This window comes from Trachurus trachurus (genome assembly GCF_905171665.1).
Source record: "Trachurus trachurus genome assembly, chromosome: 24".
In the NCBI taxonomy this organism is placed as follows: domain Eukaryota; kingdom Metazoa; phylum Chordata; class Actinopteri; order Carangiformes; family Carangidae; genus Trachurus; species Trachurus trachurus.
In genome coordinates this window covers 6,928,786-6,954,627 of record NC_139910.1, presented here as the reverse complement: position 1 = coordinate 6,954,627, position 25,842 = coordinate 6,928,786, and the positions used below count along the sequence as shown (strand labels likewise).

At 42.8% G+C, this 25,842-nt stretch overlaps 1 protein-coding gene across 1 annotated transcript in view; it reads left to right on the top strand.

Moving 5' to 3' along the window:
• Positions 1–939: 939 nt before the first annotated feature.
• Positions 940–25,842, top strand: part of fam184ab (family with sequence similarity 184 member Ab) — a gene marked incomplete at both ends in the record, with an annotated part of 179,245 nt that continues 154,342 nt past the window's right edge. Inside the window, one exon of the mRNA XM_084000346.1 lies at positions 940–1,137. Coding sequence (XP_083856472.1) covers positions 940–1,137 — 198 coding nt within the window. The remainder of the gene's footprint in view (positions 1,138–25,842) is intronic.

The window sequence follows — 25,842 nt, the reverse complement described above, 5'->3', positions numbered from 1 at the left end:
ATTTTGAAAGAGACCCGAGGTCTTAGCCTAGTCAAGTCCATGCACCTCAAACAAACTCGGTAGCCTACACGCCCATCAAAGGGAGGGGATTTAAATCTAAATCTAACTATCAACCAACCTGCCTTTGAACGTCTCATCTCACTTTCACCGCGCTTTCATGTGCTCCCTCCACCTCCCGTCGCCAATTTCTGTGTTTTTTTCCTCCCTCTTTCTTTTTTCCGACAGCACCTGAACGCGGCGCTGCTCCCATCCTACGTGAATGCAGCATAAACTGTTGAGGTGATCCATGGCAACAGAGGAGCAGCAACCAACCGCCGAGCCAGTGCTACACACACACTCTCTCTCTCCCTCTCCTAACTAACACACACACACACATACACACCTTTAAATCTCTACACACACACTCTCCGTCAATGTAGCCGGAGGAATGTACCGAGGAGGAAACCACTGTTAACGGCTCCAGCTGAGACACAACAGCGGTATCAAGGTGACCGACCGACCGCCAGCCTGTCAGCCAGCACCGACAGCACCGACAGCTCCGCCAGCCAGCTGCCCGAGAACGGCTCCACATCAGCGGCAGGTGACAGCAGACAGCACCCGCACCTCGGAGCGCTGAAAACGGACACATCTCTAGAGCGGACACGATGTTCGGAACCGACGTTTGTGGAGCTTAAAATTCATAAAATCCAGCCTTGTTATTTTTTTTTTTTTGTTATTTTTTTTTAACGGACGGTAGCAAAAATGAATATAATATTGATATTTTATTTTTTTTGTTTTTGTTGAGGAAAAAAAACAAAAAACCCGACGCTGTCCCACAGTCAGTCAGTCAGTCAGTCGGTCTCTCTCTCTCCACACTAGCACCGTCCGGGTTTTATTATAAGCTACAGCCCCCCAGCCCCGTATCTATCTGTGTGAAGCATCTGAAGCATCATTGTGAAGATGGCGACTGGGTCGGGTTGGCAGCAGCAGCAACAGCAGCAGCAGCAGCAGCAGTCGTCCTACTACTGCCCTGCCACCGGTCCGGGGAAATTTCCCTCTCCCTCGGCGGCCAGCGTGGCCTTTCAGACCGGCATCGCCCTGGAATATACCCAGGACCTGCACCTGAAGATGAGCAAGAAGATCGCACAGCTAACCAAGGTAAGAAAGCAAGTGTTTGTTTGTTCCCCATGGGCCTGCTTGGTGTCCCTCACACTCTGAACTGTGGTGCTTCAACCCCTGGGTTAGACCCTGTGTCAAGGGCGTAATTTATGGAGGGGAGTTAGGGGGGTTATAGCCCCCCCCCCCCCCACAGAAAAGAAGAAAAAAAAAAATCAAATCCAGCCAGTCAAACCCATATTCTGCTCAGAAACATACAGTAGGTACCCTATTTATATATGGGTCTCCAGTGTCCACATTGAGATCCGATTGAAATCCGATCACATAGAGGGTGTAAATTAAAAAAGAAAATAAATGAAGAGAAAATGGTAGCCATCCGTTAAGTTGCCCTATTGTACACACTTTTTTTCCCCAGAACGTTTTCCATACCTTCTGGCGCTGATCGCTGGCTATCAACCAGGTGCCCGCCGCGATGACGTATTTCTATTTCCGCTCGCGTAGTTGTATGCGGATACAGGACGCATTACCGTTTACACTTCTGTTCAGTGTGGTCACAATGCATCCCTGACCACCTTCGGATCAGATCACAATCCATCCTCAATGTGTCTCTTGGGTGTGTTTACACCTGTACTTTCATGTGGTCAAGCAGTCTCCGATTGCAGCCCGATCACTGAAAACGGATGTTAATGCCAGGTGTAAATGGGATGATATTGAAAAGAGCCGCAAGGCCAATAAACGATTTTAAATAGTTGGTTTGTTAGCCTATATAAAATGAGAAAAAACACTAGCCTAATAGTCATATCAATGAGTTAGCAAGTGAATTGTTGTCTGAAGTTAGCTGATTTGCTAATGGCGAGAGCCAGGGGTGTCCTGGTCTCAGAACGCATCGGCTTTTCTCTCTGAATCAAATTGAGTTTTTACATTGTATTAATGGCAAGGTGTGGTGTGCTATGTGTATAAGGCCTCTGCAGGCAGGCTAACTGTTAGCGTTGTCATAGCCTAGCGTCCTAAATCACAAATCGTCATTAGTTTATGCAAATTAATAATAAGCATTAGTTCTGTCAGAATACACATGTTAATCACCACAACTGACAACTTTGCCCCCATTAGGACACACATACACTGACTTTTTTGCTTAAAAAATAAATCCCTATATTTACAGAGATCTTAACCCCCCCAATACTTAACCCAGAGTTACGCCCCTGCCCTGTATTGTACCTGACTCCTAACCCATCAGGAATTTGCCCCATTTATTGACTACTTTAGCTCCATACAGGCAAAAAAAAAATCAAAGTTTTGAGTTTTTCCCACAATCTGTTTGATCTCCATCTGCTTCCTGTGCCCCGACAACATCAGCCTCTCTGATGATGATGATGAGAGGATTAACTCTTTCAGTTAACCTCTCACCACAGCTGTAATTTAATGAATGGGGGGAAGTAGGAATAGCATCACACATTGCTATTAAAGGTGGATTTTTAATTGGCATGTATGCTGCTTGGTGTTTGGATGGCATGCCGAATGGAAAACAAGCTCCCCGCCTTTCTTATAAACACCTTAAGAACCTATGATTGAAGCGAATATTTAAGGTAAAACAGTGATAAATCTTAAAGTGTTAAATAATTTAAGGGAGTTTGGCATAGATCTCTGCTCTGCTCCAACTATAGCACGCTTTTTGAGTTTGGAAGCACCATTCCCTTTTCCGATCTTCCTGCATGGTTCTGGTTCGGATTCCTGCATCCAATCAATAACGGATCATTACACCACCACGACGTTAATCAGATCGGTCATTAATCAGCATCATAACAGCAGCAGCAACGACACAGACACAGACACTGTGCAGGCATTTTGTTTTACTTGCACATTATAATTTTGTTGCGGGGCCTCATTAATAACCATGCGAGCTAAATAAGACACTTCCTGCAAACTTTGATCATCCCTCTCTCTCTCTTGGTGACTTGAAAATGAGACACAGATTGAAACCGAGGCCTATAAGCATCATGATGGGTAATTGTGTGCATTTGAATATCCTCTCTTACAGTCGTGCAATTCACTTCTCTTATATTTAGAATATTTTGTCCCATGCCCTTGCGATTCCCCTGTTGTATGTGTGTCAAATTTGAATTATTTGTGTCCGTTAATGCGTTTTTCCCTTAAATATTCATATATACAACATGTTTATCTGTAGCTCTAGGAAAACATGTGTCCTTTTTTAATGCAGTGTATGTCAGATTTAAGGGCTTATTAGCAGGAATTAGTTCAGTTAAACGTTGTATTTGCTTTGCTCAGCTGACTATAAAGGATGTTATGTCTCCACGCCGACCGCACCTGTGGGCTTTCAAGGGCATTTCAAATGTGTTTTTTTTTTTTCTTTCTTCTTTTTGCCCTGAGGATCAGTGCTTTCATCTCCCACTTGGCAAAATGACAGGGTTTCAACTTCTAACACAGAGCATCAACCTTCCCCACATCAGTCACTCAGGGGTCGAAGCATGTTTGTGGCTCCAGCAGCATGTCATTATCATGGAGCTGGGGGAGCCTCACATGTTTCCATGCAGGTGGCTTTTTTCTCTCTTTTTTTTTTGGAGATGCTGTCTACTCTTGACACCTCAAGTCCTCCTCCAAGGGTTGGCTACTACTGACTCTTAGCCATTAGATTTGTGCTCTCAGTATATATCCCTTTGTGCTGAGGAAGTGGAGGCTGGGAAAAAAAAGAAAAAAAGAAAATCATAATTCAGCAGCCTTGGGCGAGGTGTGTGCCAAGCCTTAGTGCAGTGTGGGCTCTTTAGAGTCACATTGAAAAGGAAAAAAACAGGCTTTTCACCTTGTTACGGCAGTCCTCCATATCATTACATGCGCAATTCCTGACAGTAACTCCCACAAATATTGCACGCAATTTCATTCAAGTGTGTCTTTTACTGTAGTTTGGTTGCATTTCACCTGTGGGCCCTTCTCTTCTATACAGAATTTCAATGCTCCACACGAAACCTTCATCAGATAACGTAACCAAAGATGAAATATTTAGAGGAAAGCCGATAAAATGAAGACTTTTTTTGCAAGAAACACAATGTGCAATGGATGTAAAACTCCCAGTATTTGTGTAACTGAGCCAGTTTGTGCCAGTTTTTTTTTTTTTTTTTTGCAGAATCTACATAAACCCAACAAGCAGTGATTTGGAGCATTTGCATGTCAAAGAGAGATCGGCCTGTGGATAGATGTCTGTCTGTCTGTCTGCGCTACAACTGGGTTAAACCTGATTATTTGAGTATTTGATACAGGATTAAATACTATTATATAAATATATATTTGTTTCAGCTGCTGATGTGTTGACATATTTTAACTGGCAGTCAAACAACAGGTGAAAAATGAAAAAGAAAAATTGCTAAAAGAAAAGATAATGCAGAAAACATTAAGGTAAGCTCCCTCGCCAGCTTAGAGCAACAGGCCACGGAGAGGACACTAATGCCTTTTGTAAACCTCTGCCAAGGATTTACTTGTGAACAGTGATATTTAAAAACTCAAATAATAATAATAACACCGAATGCAACCGGGCTGAGTAATTAGACGACTGCATCCCACATCACTGCTCAGCAACAGGATGGAACAAGTTGACATTGCACACGTTTTTTGATTGGGTTTGTGGTGCCAGAATTAGATTTGATTGTAGATTTTGTTTGGTCATAATCACATTTTTTTCTTTCCTCTTTCTCCCCACACACTCCTGACAGTAGTGTGATACATTTGGCTGTGTTTAAAATCAAATAAAAAAGCAATCAAGAAGTTGGAAACGCTTATGAAAAGTGCCCAGTTTATTGGCTTTCTTTTTAAAAATAACACAACATAGTTTCACTGAATACCGAATGTCGTTATGTGATGGATGTTGGCAGCAGTGGAAGCTGAGCCGAACAGTGTTTTCTGTCAGATTTCACCGACTAAAACAACAGTGAATTGTATTTTTTTTTCTTTTTTTTAACGTATGTCAAGTTGCATGATTCCCGCGTATTTCCCACAGGCGACACATCTGAGCCTCGTATCTCCTGTGCCTTGTTGCATTAGGGCCACAACAAAGCAGGGGAGGAGGAGGAGGAGTAGGCGGCCGATGGCACTCCGGCCATCTGCTCACACTGACCGCTGCGCTGCGTTCAGGAACATATAGCAAAACCTGGAAACCACGCTTGTCCTAGTCATTTCCACCTTTTTATTCCTTCACACTTGTAGAGATGATCAGACTCATCGTGTAGCTGCTCTTTAGCTGCATCAGTACAAAAGAGCAACGGGCACTTCTATAAGCTTCCTGCTGCGTTCATGCACAGTCAGTAAAGTCAGACATTGATTGCATTTCCCTCGTGTCATTGCATTTCACGAGTTGTGATGCACGACTTGTTATTTAAGACTTCTTGCAGTAATTTTTAATCCCACAAAGCTGCTTTCCGAGCCCCTTTGTGTAGTTCAGGCTCTGCGCGGATTTCACTGTCATGATTTTTTATTTATTTTTTGGACGTTAGTTATACTCTCTGATGATTTTGCCTTTTATTGTAATGCCTCTGTCAGAAAGAAGGCGGTGCAGGGTTTTTGCTGCTATGGCAACAAGTTTTTTTTTTTTTTTAATATATATATAAATTATAATTCAGGGCAATGGCATAGTATATTGTAAGTGGGCCGAGGATATTTCCTATAAAAAAATAAGCCTGATTTTGGTATAGCAGTGAGTCAGGGCTGAAGTTCTGGTTGTTGTCAGAGCAGCGGGGAAACAGAGAGGGCAGCATGTCATTTTGCATCGTCAGGAGAATGCTTTATAACAAATGTATTACCTAGCCTAGGGTGTGTGTGTGTGTGTGTGTGGATGTATGTGTGTTTCATCAGCAATGCCTGACTGACTTTAGTGTTGAAGTGAGTCAGAAATAGACCTCTGAGCTCTCCATGTATTTCTGGGCGAAGGGATTGAAAGAGACAGAGATAGTGAAATACTGTAGTGTAAGTATGTGTGTTACAGTGTGCGTGCGTGCACTGTTTGCAAGCTATATTCTATATAGTGCTGCAGCACCACACAGCTTCATCATGAAGATGGCAGGATTCATATTTTTAAAAGATAAAATACATCAATACGTCTATATTTGTAACTATGACCTGAACTCTCAGCTGATTTCCTCCTGCCGCCTGTTTCCACGTTTCTGAATCTTTTGCCAAATCTCTGCTCCGTCAGTTCCTCATGGTGTAGTACAGCTGACACAGCCCAATCAGCTATAGCTGTGTACTGTATGTGGGTGTGTAGATACAGCACACATCTGATATTGACTTATTTTAAACTGAATATTTCAGATGTAATGGAAAATGCTGTCATTTTTCCATTTCAGTTTCAACGTGACTGCGTATAGAAACAGAGACTACAATAAGAGGATTTAGTGTCTTACTCTGAGTTAAGTGCTGCTCTGACATAAGACATCATCAGTTGTCATCAGTCCTTTGGTCCACTGTGTCATTAGTTATTTCCGCAAACCTGTCAAGTGCAGCTCCGCTTCGCTTTCTGCTTCTCATCAAAGACCACAAATAGGACGAGAACATGGAGTGTTGGACACAACTGATCCCGTATGAATGAAATATGTGGAAATATTGCTAGGTTCGTCCAGGATAATGTGGAAGAATGTCCCTGCACCGATCTCTGTCCTGGCACAAACACATGTACACAAACACAGTGTCATCACTTGGCAGCGACACGAGAAGCCAAGATGAGTGCATGCATGTGTGTGTGTGTGTGAGAGAGAGAGATTGTGGGCGTGTGCGCATGTTGATGCCATAATCCAGGGGTGGTAGCGCGGTGATGTGTGTAGCCTGGGCCGGGTTAGGGAGCAGATGGTCGGAGCAACACGAGTCCAGGCTTGGGGATTGAGCACGAGCGCTGAGAAGGATTTTAAAGTCCGATACTGCTCATTCAAAAACCCCAAAGCCGCAGTTTGTCTCGCTGTTGCATTTTTGCGCCAATATTTAAAAAATTCAACACATTTTTAAAATGAAAACCCATCTCCATCTATTCCCTGGCAGGACTGGCAAAGAAAAACAAATGTTAAAAATCTGTGATTCTTGGCAGAGTGAAAATCCCCCCGTTACAACAACTGCTCCACCTGCTACTGTTGTTAGTCTAAACATTGGCAATAAAGGTTATTGAAACAAAAACCTGCTAATTAGATGTAATTATAAATGAGTGATTGAGATATTAATTGAGTTTTAGAGAGTAAGCATCGCTACTTCCTTTTTAAAGTGGTCAGACCCCACTGAGAGTCACTGTGAGTGGTGGAAGCGAAGCGGGGCGGGAGGGATGACAGAACGAGGTGAGTGACATCTTATTATGGGCTGTTGTTTTTATCACAGAAAACAGGAAGTGTGAGAGAACGGGCCATGTTGCCGCTTCGGTTCCCGAGAGTCTTTTCTGGAGGTGACAAACTGGAAAGATTGCTCCTCTCGTCCTCGGCGCGCTGAAGGAACCGGCCTCCTGAATGTTCGCAGAGTTCACAATCTCTAAATATAATTTTAGGTGAATGAAAAGACCCAGGAGATTGGTGTGTGGAGTGTGTGTGTGGTGTGTGTGTAGTGTGTGTGTGTGTGCACGGCGGCCTGCTGCTGCTGCGAGGAGTACAGCTTATTAACCTCTGCAGGATGCTCCTTCGCTGATTGTCACAATTCTCTGTCAGATTTCATTAAGATACGCCCACACACTCTCACACACATTCACACTTACACTGACACACACATACAGAGAGATAGGGAGCGAGAGAGCAAGCAAGAGAGGAGAGAGAGAGGAGCATATTGGCCTCAAGCACTATCCACTACAAATAAAGCACTGCCGACATGCCTGTTGACACACACACACACACACACACACACACACACATACTTGGATACACACTCGTGCACAACAGTGGCTCATGGATATCCAAGGTGTGTAAGGGAGGATGTTTTGATGAGTCATGCTAAATGTTTGACCTTGAATGTCTCCTCTGCCTCCGGGGCGGACACGAGCCACATTCATACCCCGACTAGTCCTCTCCAGCCGCGCTCCCATTGGCTGTCGCCGCTGTCAGTCACGTCCCAGACAGCCGAGACATACACGGCTGATATACGAGACAGATATCCGGTCGTCTCCGTGCAGATTTTTTTTTTTTTTTTCTGTAAACACAGCCGTTGTGTTTTTATAATAAGTGTTTATGGGATGTTTGACCTGAGAGCTCGTTGTGGTGCGGCGGTCCGACTGAAGTCAACCGACTGTAAAAGCTGCAATAAAACCCGCCTCACTGATTCACCCAATGACTAATGTTAATGTGGGTTTTTTGGGAATTTTTAGGGCTTGAAATTACATTTATTGTATCGCAATATTGAAGACCAGTGGCTTTAATCCAGGCGCCTAATAATACTGGCTTTCATCAAATCCATTACGCTGTGTAATGGTATTGCTGGTTTGTGACTCAACTCAACCTTGCTCTTTTGTGTGCTTCCTTCTTTTACGGACTTATTGTATTTCCTAAATTCAATCAAAAAATGTTAGTGCTGATATTTGAAAAGAGATCCCATAAAAGCCCCTCTGGCCACCTGATAGAGTGAGTTTATATAGGAACAGACAAAAGGAGAGGGAGAAAGAGAAAGAAAGAGCACGAGGGGAAGAAGGTGATCTTGTCATTAGTTTTCCCTCCAGAAGGAGCCCTCAGGTGTTTTACACCTGTCTGCTCCTGTCTCCTCTCCCTCCTTTCTTTGTTATTACCGACCTCCCTGTGTTCATGGTTGTCCAGCAGAGGAGGAGGAATCCGTCTCAGCTCGCCGAGGCTTTAGCTTCAAAGCTAAAGCAAAGATTTATCAAGGAAACAGGAGGGGAACATGCATGCCACAGATTTTTCAAAAACATCAGGAGTGCGAGCCATTAACGGGCCGGCCCAGCGGTACGTAGCCCATTACTGCTTCACCACAGACCGCCTGCAACAAGCCTGGGCCTGTATGGGACTGTTTAACAGCAAGGGGCTTTCAGGTGATGTAACCGTCCCTCTGATGGCCGTAGTGAAAGGAAGCAGCTTGTGGGCATTGGCAGCTGTGCAGAGTAGATGTTCAACTTCACCACTAAGTGATCGGAATAGAAACATTTGATTGTTTGGCCAAGAAATGATGATGTCATCGTTGTTTGATATACATTTTCAGCTGGAATAATGATTGGACTACATTTAGCAGTCTATCCAATGCAAAAAGTCTCAGACTAACTGACTGAGTGAGTGATGAAGTTCCAGCATTGGTCTTTTGAATGAGCTCTGATAAAGCGATAAGGTTGCACCATTGATTCCCCGGCTAATAGTTGGATTTTCATCACTGGTTGCTCTTTCAGAATAATTTGGCAGGAAACGAGCAGTGTTGCTAACTCGGCGTCTCTGTTGTCAGGTTTACCAACTTTTCAGACGCCTTTAAAGAAAATCAAAATAAACAACAGATGATAAACAGGAGCCTTTTCTTTTTTGCGTTATCATTTTAGCAGCGATAACATAAAACAACTCGTCTTCAGCTTCATCTTTTTGTCAGACAACATCAACGGCTGTGAAATCAGGATTTTAGCAGAAGCTCGCACATGTCTTCATTCACCGTTTTCATATTTGTTCTAATGTCTGACAGCAAACACAGAAAATCATGTAAATCAGACTGGCTTTAAACAGGAGAGCAAACAGATCAAGGGCTGAGACTGGCTGACGACGCTATAGGCTGAATGCAAATAGCACAATAGCCGACAACACAGTCCAACCATATGTCATATTTTCACCTTGTCATGTTCATTATCTTCTCTCAACTTGCTGGCATGTTGTTACACACACACGTTATCTGCAGAACTTGCTTTGATTTGCCGCGTTTCTGAACTCAACCCACGGTCCTGCTTATTTCACAGTTGCTGCTTGCTCAGCTGTTATTCGCTGACTTTTTCCTCCAACATGTAATTCCAAATAACACGCTACAGCATTCAGAAATCAACATAAGCACGGGTAAATAGGGGGAAGAATCAGAGGTAGGCACCTGTATAAATAGCAGCCTTAATATGGAAAAAAAGCAGTTGCATAAATTTGCATATGGGTGCATTTGCTTGGCCTGGAAAATCCATGTACAATCCATCATTAATGACAAGTGTGGGCCAGGTTTCCCTCCCTGCTCGCCCATTTCATTTTACATCAAACCATCTTCCCTTCCAGCCTGGATGTAGAGAGGGTATGGTCTGAAAGCATTAGATGTTTTGCTCCCATAAATACTGTACAATGTATATAAATATTAACAGTCTCATCTTAAATAGGTGAATATTAGAATCAGCCTTCAGATCCAATATAACCTGAAAGCCACTATAAAGCGTCGACCTCCAGCCTTGACACCGGCCCACACATTTAACTAGAAAAGGAAGCTTTTTGGCAGACGTTGTCAGCAGCGAGTAAGCATCTGGATTTTAGAGGCGCTCGTCTGCTTCGACTTTCTCTTCTTCTTTTCTTGGCAGCAGTGTGAGTCTGCACGGCCACCAGGGACCTGTCTTTACTCACTGGGTTCTATTTCTCCCTCCTGATGGGAGAGACAGACAAAGACCTAGCGCTCGCTCGCTGGTAACCCTCATTTCATTATCAAGAGGATCATTCAGATGGGTTTTTAAGACTCGACGCCGTAGCTGCAGGCTGTGGCTTCCCCATTAGGCATCTGCCGACAAAAGGTGGAACGCCGTCATTCATCAGCAGGGGTAACTGAACTGATTCACAACTTCCAGCTGCCAACAAAATGTTTAACATCTACATTCTGACACGCTGTAGTAAGTTCACGGCCTATTATTATACTTACATTGGGATATGTTTGACAGACAGCGTAGATCTTTGAGGTTAAAACAAGTCTTTTTTTTTAGTTGGGTAGTGCACAACAAATAATAAACCAGTGATAGTTGTAAGTTGTTTTTGTTTTTTTATCTTGATAAATGGAAAAATACAGCCCCATGTGCATCAGTCTGCAATCAAATACTTTTCCAAATGTGTTATAAAATTGTTCAAGGTCAGTCTTGAGTTGAATCCAAATGTATTTTAATTACAATACATGATACAGAATTTTCTTACTCATCACCCTGCTAGCTAATTATGCACCTGAGGGCCAAAATATTAGTCAAAAACAGAACTTTAAGACACAATCTGTGACTGGAGACAATTGGCGCTTTTCGACTAGTACTACTCGACTCGACTTGACTCAAATCGACTTGTTTTTTCCGCCAGAGATAGTACCTGGCACTTTTTTTGCTAAAACCTCTGGCAAGGTTCCAAGCGAGCCGAGCCAATAGTAAAACGTGACGTCATCCGACTGTTAGCCGTGAGTGATGTCCGTCAACGAGGTGCAGACGAGTTTGTTTGGAGCTGGCGAGGAGATCCAAAAAAGAGAGCTAGAAGGAGTGACTGTAACAGCCATGCTATGGTGTTGAGGAGGTATTATGAAGTCCCCAGTTGTAATGGAAAATGACCTTAAAGCAGAAGTAAGCGGAATGTTTGTGTTAATATAAGTCTTATAATAGTTCTATCTTCCGACAGCAATCACTTATATAGAGTGTTTGGTCCAAAACACGGGTCTGTCGGTCACTCTGCTCTGCTGTAAGCCGAGGAGAAAACTTTCCTTGTATCCTACAACCTTTATCCAATGAGGAGAGAGAACGGCATAAAGGGGCAGTCCTCTCTGTGTGTCCATCGGCTGACAAGAAGTTAGCCAAAACGACCGGATCGCTTACTTCTGCTTTAACTCAGTGGAGATGAGTGGAGTATAGAGCTGTAACTGTTTAGTGGAAAAGGGCCAAAAGATTGTTGGACATGTAAAGAAGCGAATCGTCTGCATATGGTGACACTTTATGATAACGATCTGATGAACCCCATGTGATGATTTATCACCATATCCATAATGAAATTAACCAAATGGATTGAATCAATTAAATCAGCCTTTTCGTTTAGTCCTTCTTTCAGTTTTCACTTGCCCTTTTTGTTTTTCCTCTTTTCCCATTTTCCTTAAGACTGTGCCGTCTTGGCTCTTTCTAAAATTGGCAGGCCTGTTTACTCTCCTCTCCTTCACGTCCCCGCTCCATGCTTCTGTTTATCAGTCTGTCCTTCCCTCTAGCTAAAGGACATTCAAACAACAGCGAGGCTTGCCATGACTTCGCCCAGCCCTCGGTCTGTCTTCCTATTAAGATAAGATGGAACCGATCCCTGAGGGGATATTTGAGCCATTATAAGAGCAAACAGCGAGAGCACGGAGGAAATAAAGTGACGATAAGCTGACACCTAAATAATATATGTAGAAAAGAAAAAGTTTATTGTAACTTGAATATTATTATGTGTGTCTGAGAAGCAAGATGTTTAGACTTTGGAAGCAAGCAAATGACAAGAAGGGAAGAGTCATACCCTCTCCACTTTATCTCCTGTTGCCATGGCGACACAATAGTTTTTGCAATTCATTAGTTCAAGCTATGTGTCTGCAGAAGCCAGCAGTTTGTGGAAAGTATATTCTAAGATAGGAAAGAAAAAAATCCATTTCCACCATCCATGTCGGTTTAATACAATCAACATTTCAACTTTTCTTCTTTTTAAATCACAAACTATGTGAGAAATCCCTGACCCCAAATTGACTCCATCACAGGGACGATGGTGGTGAAGGAGGAAAAAAAAAAGTAGGAAACGCTGATAAAAACTCAATCTGCGAGAAAACGAACGAGCGCAAATCTTCCAAAGAGCTTGTTAAAATGCAGCGGGGGTATTGCCGACGATTACCCCACACGTCTGTTTATCCCCCACAGCCCTCTGACCTGTTTTTACCCCCGGTGGTTGACTGCTTGACAACCCCATGACTCAGCATTCCTCCTCTTAAACCAATCAGCTCTCTGAGTGGTGGTTTATGTCCAATCAATACAGCTCATTCTCCACAAATGCCAACCTTGCTTCTCTTTGCCTCTTTGAGCCTAATTCATTTTTTTCCCTTGTCATTTGTCCCCCCCCTTCCCCCCTTTTCTTCAACTTTATAGTGGAGGATGTGATTTTAAAGACAGTCCAGACGGACTGGGTGTATAGTATACCGTAAAGTATTAAACATAAATGCAAGTCATAATTTTTAACGGTTGTGAGGCCGACACAGCTATCTCTCTAAAGGAATATGCCTGCCCAGTTTAGTAGATTCAGCTTTGAAGTTTAGCCCATGGGCAACCCCAGGCAAGAATCTCTCAGTCTAATCAGCCTCATCAAAAAGTTGGGTAGTAACAGAGGAAAGCATCGCTGCCTCGGTAACCAGGGAGTTGTAGATTCTCCCTATTTGTCCAAATTAAATTCTATTGTTGATGTGGGCACCTCGCTGCCCAAAGCAGCTGACAAACCAGAAACCTGAAACACACTGGGGAGAAAGAATTCAGCTGCTTCGCTGCTCTCAAAGCAAACATACACTTTTTACAACCCAATCAGTGATGCAGCTGCAGCCAGCCATACCGCCCATTGATTATCCTGATGTCCGTGAGTGGGAAAAGAAGTATCCTGCTGCAAAGTTTTGGACATTGAAAGGAATTTTCCACTGCATTTAAGTTGCTTACTTAACATTTTATAAGATCCAGGGGAAACTAGAGTAAAAGTCGACTAGCTCACCCATACTTTAAAGGGAAACTATGCAAGTCTCATCGCTTTTTCTCTGTTTTGCTATACAAAGGCAATCCATATAGGATGTTGTAATGTGTATTTGTGTAGTTTTATCTGCCATAAATAAAAGATTACAGATTACGGGGCATGTTTGTGTCGTAGTGCCGCCGAGACACTGATAATACAGTAGGCCTATATCTTGCAAGGTTAGTTTCTCGGCCAAGAGACGCTAGGTGGAAGGCAGAGAGCCTCCATTCTCCCTGTAACAAGTCATTTAGCCATCACAATTAGATTCATATTACATTCAGTTTCAGTTTTTTTGCCAGTGCATCAAAGTTTGTGGTCTTTGAAATTTTTGTACCAATATTTTAAGAAGCTCAACGAGCAGCATTTGGCCTGAGGGCCATAGTTTGCCTTTGCCTCGTCTGAGGAAATTAGGTTGTGTAAGTCAAATGCTTGCTTTCTTTTTTATTGTGTTTGAGAAAATGAAATAGCCTTGATAGAATATACTTACACCATATCTTTTGTACATAACAATAAAAGTGAATTCAGTGTATTACATTATTGAACTCAGGTTTCTTTCCTTTATCTGTGCATCAGCCCTGTCTGGATTACTTCTTTGTGAGAGCCGGCGTGCTCTGGGTGACATGGCCTTAAGGGCTTTGTGCTGCAATTGTGTGTATGAAAGGTGTTATGTAAGTAAAGTTTATCATCATTATTGTTATTTCCTCCATGTACCTGATATACCTCCTGAAATAATAGGATTTGCTTCTTGTTCCAACTTTAAAGGAATTCACGGCCGGCGTAGATAAGTCAAATTGTGAAGAATGAAATTGTCCTCAGTTTGAAAGATAACGTATCACAGTTTGTATTTTAGACATGAAAGGTCAGGCGTGTTCTGCCATGTAATCAGATGGTGATCCTGAGAAATGAAAGATAAATAGCTCCGCACAGCTCCGAAAGCTCGAGTGATGAATGTTCAATAATGTTAAATCCAAAAGCAAACTATCTGCATCACACAGCTGCAGCCGAGGATAACTTTTTTTAATTTCCCTTTTTCCGTGCGGAAATTGTTGCTGGGAGTGGTTATTATACAGTATGCTGCTGGCAGCTGCGGAGTGGAAATTAAATTTAATGACAAGTACGCATCACAGTGGAATAGCTCTTGTTCTTTTGCAAAGGTTAGTTGTACATGGAAGGTAATGAAATGAGGTCGACTTCAGAAATCATCACACACGCAGTGGGTTTAGATAAACTAGCTATAGATGATGTCGTATAGCTGCTGTTACTGTTTCTTCTACTAGAGAAAAGGACTGAACTAGTCTGTAGTCTGACCTCTATTAACATTTTTTTTTTTTTTTCACTTTCCCTGTCCATAATTGACTGAACAACAGAAAATAGATAATAGTCTATTTGTCCTTTGGGAACAATTTTCAAGCAAAATGTCAAACATTCACCTCACTCCAGCCTCTCGGAGTGGTGAGGATTTGCTTCTTTGTGTTAGAAAATTAAACAATTAAATTGGGTTTTAAAAAAGGCTCATGGGAAAAAATAAACAAATTGAAGATGTTGCCATGGGATCCAGGAAACGATTTGCAGACCAGTAGATAATGGAAATATCCTTTAGTTGCAGCTCTTTCTTTACTTAGATCCTGATCCCAAATCCCAAGGAAACATGGTTTTAGTCCATTGTTATTAAATAATAAAAAAAAAAGTTAAGTCAAGGGCAGCAGGGGTTCGCGGTAGATACTTGGAGACGTTTCAGTTCTCAGAGGAGGTCAGAACGAGCGAGAGGTAAAAATATCTTCAAGTAGCTATAACCGAGTCCAGTTTCCCTTGATTCAACTTTCCTTGAACCCCTGCAGATATCTACCGATGCAGCCAGCATCACAAAAACCTGACACACTTCACAGCAGCACAAAGTTGGAGGAAAGTTTCTCTGAACTTTATGAAAATCAGCCTGAATTCAACATTGATTTGCTTAAAATTCAGATCGGTGTGTATGTATGTGTGTGTGTGTGTGTGTGTGTGTGTGTGTGTGTGTGTGTTTGTGTTGATGCTGCAGCCTCTCTAGTCAACACATCATGTGGACAGTCGGCCGTGGATTCACAGCTTATTACCATTTCAGCAGGAAGCTGGACTGACTCGTGTTAACAGCACTGTGCTGCTCTCCTCCAGCCCTCCCTCGCTTCTTTTTTTTTTTTTATCTGTGTACTTGTTTATATGACAGCTCTGCAGGTGAGCTATGACATCCTGACCTTGTCTTTGCTATAACCCCATTAAACACACACATGCAGCATCTCGGCCCTAATGCTGCTGCTGCTGCTGTTTCTGCTGTTTCTTTTCCTCCTCTTTGTCTTGATGGAGTGATTACGAGCACATGTTGCAGAGTGGACCGGTTTCCTCTGCAGCTTGACGTCTTTTCCGCGCCATTTAAATAGGGTTCACTTGTTCCTATCGCGTCTCAAAATGCAACAAATGATGAGATCACACAGACACACACACACACACATACACACATGCCCACACACACACACATAAGAAACCGAGAGGCTGCAGGCTACAAGTGCTATAGACACTGATGCCACTGCTAATGGAATTCAGTGTGCTGTGACAGAGGGTGAGCAAAACAGAGAGAGAGAGCAAGCTCCCACAGGGAACCGGTGCTGTGCTATTCCTGACTCTTCCCTCCATAACGATCCTCCCATTCATACATCACGTTCTCGTGCGACTCTGGCGGCTCGTAACGCGGCCTCCTGCCTGCCATGATCGCTGTAACCGGACTGCGGTTCAGAGTTACAGCGGCGGCGGCTGTGATTTATGATGAGGGTGTTTCATATGATGACGGATCAGACGGTATAGACCCCTATAGCTGCGGAGAATGACCTTTGTGATCTACAGCATGACTCGACAGAAAGTGATCACACCCTCTTAAATGATTTTTCACACTCCGGCGGCGGCCGACCCGGTGCCGGCAAAGGACAAGCAGGAGTTAGACACAGTGTGGGACTGATTACCTAGAGCGCCAGTTCATTCTGAGTTTATTTTTATTTTCATTTTAAATCTCCATGGCCTGTGGTAATGTGGTGACCTCTATCTATACTCTACACAAGGGTTGGAGAGCTGGATGATGTATTAGGTGTTTGCAACTGGCTGAATTGATTTTAAAGCCGTGGTTGTGAGTATATTTTTGCTGTGTTCATGGTCTATCTAACCTGCTAGAGCAGCTTTTGATACCACTGACCACTGTGCCCTCATCGATTGGCTCAGGGAATGGGTCGAGTCTGCTGCTTTTATCCTGTGGTGTGCCTCAGGGTTCAATTTTGGGTCCAATTCTATTTACTTCCTTTAGGAAATATCGGTAGGTTTAAAGGGATATTACCCCACTTCTATGCTGATGACATTCAGTTATATTTGTCTTCATATAAAGCCCGTGCTAATCAGAGCTGGTGTTGGAGTTGGAGGCGTTTTCTTGCCTTTATTGTGAGGAAAGTGATTGAATGAAAGTTGGTATGTCTTTAAAGTTTGCTCTAAAGTCATACAGCCTGATCATTTAATGTCATATGTGATGACTTGGCAACAGTTTTCTCACTTGTAAAGCTGCCAGCAAAGGCGTCCTTCATCCGACCGACGCCATTGGACAGGGATGGCGTTGGACATCTGTTCAAGCCTGTCTTTACAGCTTATTGCCTATCAGATGTCTCAGGGTGGTTTTATTTTGCTTGATTTAACTACAGTAGCACAGAGGCGGTTATGTTTCAGTCCAATTAGATTTTCACATTAGAGTCCCCGGATAACAGAGAGTAAGTTGAAGGGAAAGCTTTAACAGAATAGCACGTGATTAAGTCAAATAAAACGTGAAGCAAATTTTATCCTCATTAGCCCGGTCGATTTTCATTAGCCCAGATAATGTACAGCGATCATCATTTTGCAATATGTTGCAATAGTGATCCATTGGAAAGTGATTTAGAAATAGCCGGAGGATAAATAACCATCAGCCAACGCAGCAAACTTAATCCCAGAGAATGTCAGATACTTCATGTTGATATTACAACAGTCGGTTTGCAAACAGATAAAATCCTGTGATGTTCACTGGATGTTCCCAAGTAGATAAATTCCTCAGTTTAAATCCTTCAAGCATTTACTTAAAGTCTGTATACCAAATAGGAATTTAAAAAAAATAAGAATAAATGTCAATAGCCGCCAATAATATATTCACTTTACACTTCATCATCTGTGGCTGGAATAATTCCCAAACTCTCCAAACAGAGCTGGCATCCAGATTTATGATACTATCAAGGGACTGTGAAACACCCACGAAGACAACACAGAAAGGAGGCATCAGCATCACAGCATTCATAGTGTTTTGTGCATTTATGATAATTCATAATTCAGTATTTCTGTCTTAACAAACATTGATTAGATTTACGCAGAGTAAATGTGGTCATTTGAATCTGAAAGATGGTACAAGTACCTGTCTAAGCCCGAGTAATACAGAGTTAAATGTTCCACTGAGACAAGTCGCCCTCCAGACAACTCTTAGGACAAGAGGACGACATTACCAAGACAAAGGGAGACAGGGAGAGAAAGATTAAGACAGGATACAGACAGGAGACACTGAGGCACGAGGAAGCTGCACAATCCAGACATTTTGTGACTGTGTGTGTGTGTGTGTGTGTGTGCGCATGTGGATGTGTGTGTCTGGTTTCAGGGGACAGTCATCCTCTATTTCACAGGAGGCTGACTGGCAAGCAGGTGATGGAGTAGACCTCATCATTCAACAGCTGCAGACGCACATCCACATCCACACACACACACACACACATAGACAATACCTAAAACCAGGCATCCGAGGCTGAGGTCAGATTGGATCAAGCTGTCGTTGCCACAACCAAGCATTGTGTGTCTGTTTTGTGTGTGCATTTGTGCGAGTGTGTGTGCGTATATGGAGTTGAATATATTTGAAACTGCTGTGTTGTGTTTAGCCTGTGGGCAGGGTCGGTGTCAGTCAGGGTTAGCCCATGCAGTGAGGGAGACAGCTGGAGAGAGATGGTCCACTGGACAAACCGGCCACCACCTGGACACACACACACATATACACACGCACACACATACACATACACATACATACACTCCAATGCACCAAGCTAGAAAAACAAGAATAAAGAACAAAGAGTCATTCACAGTGAGTGTCACTGGACGATTTGCCAGCAACAGACGATGCTATTATTCATCTGAAATTTAAATATTACATTGTAGGAGGTGAGGACCCGGAGAGTGTGAGGATCGAGCTCAGAATGAAATGAGATCATCGCGCTTTAGTGTACTTTAGAAAACTACTGTGGGCGGAGGAATTGGCGATGAAAACCTGGGCCAGCGTCCCCAGGAATTACATTCATTATAGAGCTGTGTTCACAGTTTGTATCAAATGTGGAAAAAAGACAAAAAAAACAGGTAGGAGTGATGCCTTCATGTAGCGAGGCTATAGGTCCAGTCATCATGTGGAAGATCTTTTTTTACAGACCGTTTCATAATGTTTGACTTTTTTAACAAAGACTTAAAAAGACCCCCTTTAACGCTGTATACATTTGACAATTGACACCAAATTCTATTGTTCTCTTAAAAGCTTTTATGTCACTGAACTCTCCCACGTAGTCCAACTGAATAGCTACTCTGAATATCACAAGTGTTTTAGGCTGCGTTGGTTCACTCTCCAGTTTGCAACAAGCACAACTTGTAGCTTGTTTGAAGATCTCTGCTGCTGAGGCTTCTGCTGACTAAATGCAATTTCCTGGAGGTAAAGAATGGTTAGAATTGCAATATTTTGCATGGCAATTTTGTATCAGTGTTGGGATGCCATAAGTTTATCTTATTATAAAAAAAACAAACAGATGCTTACAAAGTTTTAGTTTGGAGACAGTTGAAAAAAGCTAATAAACCGCAATATATCACATCATATTGCATTGTTTTTAATATAGCATTAATATTAGGCTACATTGAGACACAAGTATTGTGATAATATTGGATCACAGGGCGTTTGGTGATTCCCATCCCTAGACGTGTGTGTGTATATTAACAAGAAATTAACTGTTTTGCAAAAGTTAAACATCAGCACTGATGTGATTCAATAAATAATTATTTTCTGTATTGATTTCCTCTAGTTTCATAGAAATTTAAAGAAATTACAGGAGGATCAACAACACTATGTAAGACCAGACTCCATCTGCACCAAAACCAAAGTTTAATTTAATTTATTTGACCAGACAGTTTGTGTTTTTGTTCAAAAAGAGACAACGACCTCTGGTATGAACATACTTCCTGCTTTTAGCCGGAAAACGGTTTAGTCACACTGACTGAACTCTGGGTAATGACGGCTTCGAGTCCCGCAGTGATGACAACCCCCAGAAAAAGGCCCTGCATCAGTCAAACCTCTAACTCAAACAGATGACCATGGACCAGTAGACAAACACAGAAAACTGTGAGACATTAGCCGTCAACAGAAGAGCAAGCTGAATGAGATCACATTATCACATCAGGCTGAGAGTGGATTAGAGAGCGGGAGATTGTAGCTGTGGGCTTGTGCTGCTGGTGACTCATCTGACCTGATTCTGCAGCCGCAGCAGCAGCAGAGGCAGAGAAAAACGCAACCAAACACACATCTATCACCTACCTGTTAACATATGTGGGATGTTATGCTGTCACACATGCTCTATTGTTAACCCTGTTTACATAATGAGTGTTTTGCCTGAGCGCAGCGTTGTTAAATTTAGCTCAGATTTTTTTTTTTTTGCCTGCCTAGTAAATGTATGGAAAACTTTGAAGCAAGTATGAAAAAAGCCTGCTAGCTTTCTCTACTAGCCTCCACTCTGCTAGCATCTCTAGTTAATACATCATAAAGTGGTTTATTCTACTGTATTGTTCAATGAAATCTCTTGATTGACAGTGAGTGTGGTGAACAGCAGACTGATGATGCCACAGTTGCTTTCCCATTGTGGTGGCGAGCTAGCTGGTCAGAAAAGCAGTTAGCTGTTAGCTGTTCTTGTTGTTAGCATTGTTAGCTAATACTAGCCAGTAACAACACATTATGTGATAGTTTGCGCATGAAAGCAACGGTGCAACTCATATAGTGGAAAGATTAAGTGGCTGATAAACAGTGTAATGTACAGCTTCTACTAATTGTTGATGCACGGGGGCAGCCATTTTGGATTGTGGCCTCAGGGTTATGGAAGTCCCTCTGAGTTTCTGAGTTGAAATACTGACTTCTGGGGGTGTTTCTGTTGATGGAGCCGACTGGGAACTTGGAAACTCCAACTTCTGAATTCCAATGGAAGTCACCATAACCCCTGACTGTTTATAATCAAGGCTGCGTCGATGCATCCATGACAACTAATGCAGGCTCAGCTTCAACAGTGAATAAGCCAGGGACTCATAATTCTGATATTTATTTATGCATGAACAAGCCGAGAGTTTGTGAGCTGACCCATCACGTTTTAGGAAGTGACGGCTTCTTCATTACTATTTTAAAGGCAGCAGAAATTACAAACATGTTGTTGTAAAGTCTCACCTTTTGAAGCTGCCAAAAAAATGTTGTTTTAGTGTTAGGTCTTCCTTCTCGACGGACATGATTAAAGCTAAAAACCCACGTTTCGTTGGACTTTTGAGTGTCTCTAAGGTTTGATTTATTCTCTATGTGAATAAAAACAAACTTTATCTTGTTGCGTTCGCTTCCTTTAAGCTTTTACGTGTTTCTTTGTGCTTCATTTTACAGCACATTGATCAATCCTAGTTTATTATAAACATGCTTTGCACATGAACTAAAGTTCTTGTATAATGAGGCAGTGGCTTTTTATAAAGTTGGAAAACTTGTTTATACACTAATTGTTGGTAATTTTGCCAATTACAGCAAACCTCCCAATACCTCTGCAGCTTTGTGATTATCCAATTAACACCGCCTTGCTAATCAATTTACATTAAGTACCTTGGTCAATAGTGTCTCAATGAAGTGGACTAAAATCCTCCACCAGCTACATCCAGTCCTGCCAAACACCACAGGTTGTCGTTGTCCAGCTTCTTTAATCTCTACAGTACAACCAGCTGTGTCTTTAAATAGAGAGCATGTAAATCAATATGACACACTCCGTCAGTACAAGTTTAATGAACCAGTATCAGAGACATTGTTTACTGGCCAAAACTTTGAAGATGATGTTGCTCCCAGCCAGGTTTTTTTCCCCCCCACAGCTGGTAAGGAGGTTTATAAATCAGTGCAATTAGCTCCTGTGTTGTTTTTCCTCTGTGTGATTTCTGTGGGTGTCAAGGTCAAAGTGAGACGAGGCAGAGGAACGTAGTTAATCATGTAGCGCAGATGAATCTGGTGGCAGATTTAAGCGCTGCGGCCATTACTGCAGTGTCGCATTTCCACGTACAGCAGAGAAAGCACAGATGTTTTGGTTTCATCACAGTCGCCAAAAACAGAAAGAGGTCATCTCTATTGATAGCTTTCACTGACGTCACGTCCCAGGGCCCTGGCGGTCAAAAGCAGCATTCCAAAGTGGCCCCGCAATGGACTTTCTATGGACAAACAACCGAGTAATGACTTAAATCATCTGCCAGCAGCCGAGAAAGAAAGATATAAAAACAACTTTGAAGTTTTGGGCACTTGTGACCCATATTCAACACCAGCTGCTGTATACCAGCTGTTTAAAATGACCAGTTCCCTGCCGAAGCTCGAGTTGGGCGATGTTTACATTTACCTGGTGGAGAATCATCATCCTCCACCGCTTGCAACCAATATTTCCGGTGTTATGGTTCAACTGGTGTCTGATTAAAAGCCCCATTTTGTAGTTTTTTGATCTTAAAATAATGTTTCTGGACTCATTGAAGTGGTAGAAATGTACCTGTAACTTTCCTGTGTGGGAACACCGTCCTGGTAGGCTACCGCAGCTCCGCTGAGCTCCACAGTCTGAGCTCCAGCCCACTGAGCCCAGGCTCCCTGCTCCTCTCACCCACAAACCAGAGCCCTTAGCTGGGCTGCAAGGTGACCAGCTCCCCCCCCCCCCCCTTCCGCCCGGAGCTTTGCACCGGGGGGGAGGACGGCAACGATGACGGCGGTCCGATAGCAGCGGGACCGGCGGCGGCGGCGATGGTAACCCGGCGGGACCGCCCGCCACCGGACACCGGCAACAGCACCGCCCGCGGCGGCAGCGACACGGTAACGGGGGTCGGGACCGACCGCGGCGCGGCGAGGACGATGACCGGTGTTGTTTAGCGTATTTTCAGAGTGTTTTCCATTAGTTCGTAATTTTAACATGACAGGCTTTGTCATAGTGTGCAGTGTTGTGCAGAGTGAGAGTAGTGTGGCGCTGACTGACTGTAGATTGCCTGAACAGGTTCACTCACAAACGCATATTGGCTGCAGTAACATGTGAACTGCGGCTTTATTTGTGAATTTGTGACAAATCTGCGGACGGAAGTGCAGCACAGCTGTTGTTCGGTACGGTAACCAGTTAAATCAGACACCAGTTGGGCCATAACACCGGTATTTTTGAAGCAGCAGGGAGCAGTGTGTGTTTTTCTGCCTTGTCCTAATCCGCGGACAGCGGGGAAGTGGATTGTTTTGACCGCCAGGGGGGCGTTCCATACGGACCGTGACGTCACATGAAAGCTATCAATTAGTCTGGAAGGAACTCAGTGGAACATTGGCTCATAGCAGACCAGGTCAGAAAAGACTTCTACTTTTGTACATAACCTTAATTTATTTTCAACAATTTGCACGTCATATGCTCAAAAACTGAAATCCATGTGTTATAGTTATACTGTAGTTGGCCTACCACTGCTGTAATGGCTCGTCTGCTTGAACCTAGATTGGTTTCTATACTCTGGATGGCAACAAACATGCATTTTCATTTAGCTGCTGTCATGTTTACATTGAAGTAGTTGTTGAAATGGAGGGTGCAGCAGATGCAACTGTCTAAAAGTTCCTTCAATCAGTCGTATCTGCAACAAAGAAAGACTTTTCCGCCAAATTTCCAGCAAAATTGTCTCATTTTTCTAAACGAGGACATGACTGTAAGATATTTAATGTATATTGCAAATGAAAAGGTAGTAGACAAGAGCTGACCTTTGACTGTTTTGACTGTCCGTTCCAGCACGGTACTTTTACAACCATAGATATGAGTCTGCTTTATGTCTCAAACAAGGTTTAATAGCCTTTTCCATTTAGCTCGGAAGTCAGGAGCTGGGGCTGAAGTCACATTCAAGTCGACCATGTTCCAGTTGCGAGTTCATAATAAGTCAGAAAAGCTTCTTCTTTAGTTAGCTATTCATTGTTGTAAGCTAATACTTGCCAATAACTGATAATACCACAGTTGCTTTCCCAGTTGGCGAGCTAGCTGGTCAGAAAAGCTGTTAGCTGTTTTTGTTGTTAGCATTGTTAGCTAATACTAGCCAGTAACAACACATTATGTGATAGTTTGTGCATGAAAGCAACATATTGTGTCTGCAGGTAAAAGTTGCACAACTCAACTAATAAATAGCACAAAGGCGAAGTGGCTATTAAATAGTTAAATGTGTAAATTTTACTCACTGTTGATACACGGGGGCAGCCATCTTGGATTGTAACCTCAGGGTTATGGAAGTCCCTCAGAGTTTCTGAGTTGAATTAGTGACTTCAGGGAGCGTTTCTGATGACGGAGCCAACTGGGAACTTGGAAAATCCAAATTCCGAGTTGTAATGGAAGTCACCATAACCCCTCAGTCCTGAACTACTCACACACCAAACAGGAAAACTTCTTATTAAACCAGAGAAACATAACTCTATATATATTTATTTATGCATCAACCGACTGAGAGTTTGAGAGCCGACACATCATATTTTATGAAGTGACAGCTTCATCATTACTATTTTAAAAGCAGCAGAAATGACAAACGAATATAGGAACGTGTCCTTGATGTTTACCTGGAGTCTGTCCTGTCTGTCTCCTCGCTCTGCGACAGCCGTCCAGCCAAGACGGACAGAAGTTCACCGCACAATTATTTTTAATCAGTGGGAGACTTAATTGGTCATAATCGCTCCCATTAGTTCAGTCATCATCTGTCTGCAGAGCGCTGTGTTCCCGCAGCCCGCTAGTTAGATAGCACCTGAATGGCAGCTGGGCCGCCTCGCTCCCATAACTCAATCACTGCTTTTAGTACGTGCGTCACCGGCTGAGGCAAAATTACAGGCTTTGAATTAGAAATACGTTCTTCCACTTATCTCTCTTGGTCTTTTTTTTTTTTTTTTTTTTTTTGGGTCCTTCCTCATCTCGTCTCCTCTCCTGTCTGTCCTCGCTTCTCGTCCTCTCCTCCCTCCTCACTCACTCACATCACCTTTCTCAACCTCCTCCCTTTTTTTTCCTCATAGAAGCAGCTGTGTCTAGTTACCATGGCAACCCTTGCGATAAGCCTTGCCAATCAGACACATGTGTGTGTGTGTGTATGTGTGTGAAAGAGAGTTTTAGTGTTTAAATCCCCCCCCCCACCCTCTTCTCACCTGTCTATGCAGTATGTAATTACACTTCTACCCACTCGCTTCTAAATATATTTCAACCTTCAACAGGCACCTGTGGAAACCTGAGCTGCTGCTGCTGCAGCGGTGTGAGGGTGAAGTGAAAATGCAGACTTCCACTTCCACCTTCCAGCAGATACACTGCCTGTAACTTTCTCCACACTTGCTTGTTAGCCAGTTGCTGCAGGGAGTAGACACTGCTTGATTTCTAACGTCATACTGTATATAAAAAGAAAAAGAAAAGAAGTAAAAACACCCACAACACCTCTCCAGTTGCCACAACAAAACACATCTGACATGGAGCTGGAGGAAGTTGCAGCTCTTTTTTTTCACATTGGCTACAACAAGGCCCAGTGACATGCAAAATAAAATGTAATGCGATTATTTGGCATACAATTTGTTTTCACTAAATAAAATGAAATATACAGTATAATAACAATATGTAGTAGCTAACCAATAAATCATGTAAACCTAAAGTTGCATTTTTTTCCCCAATGTTTCCAACAGTTATGACAAAGTTTAAGTGGGAACACAACATTTTACTCTTCAACAGTATATAACTTTTACAATTTGAATAAA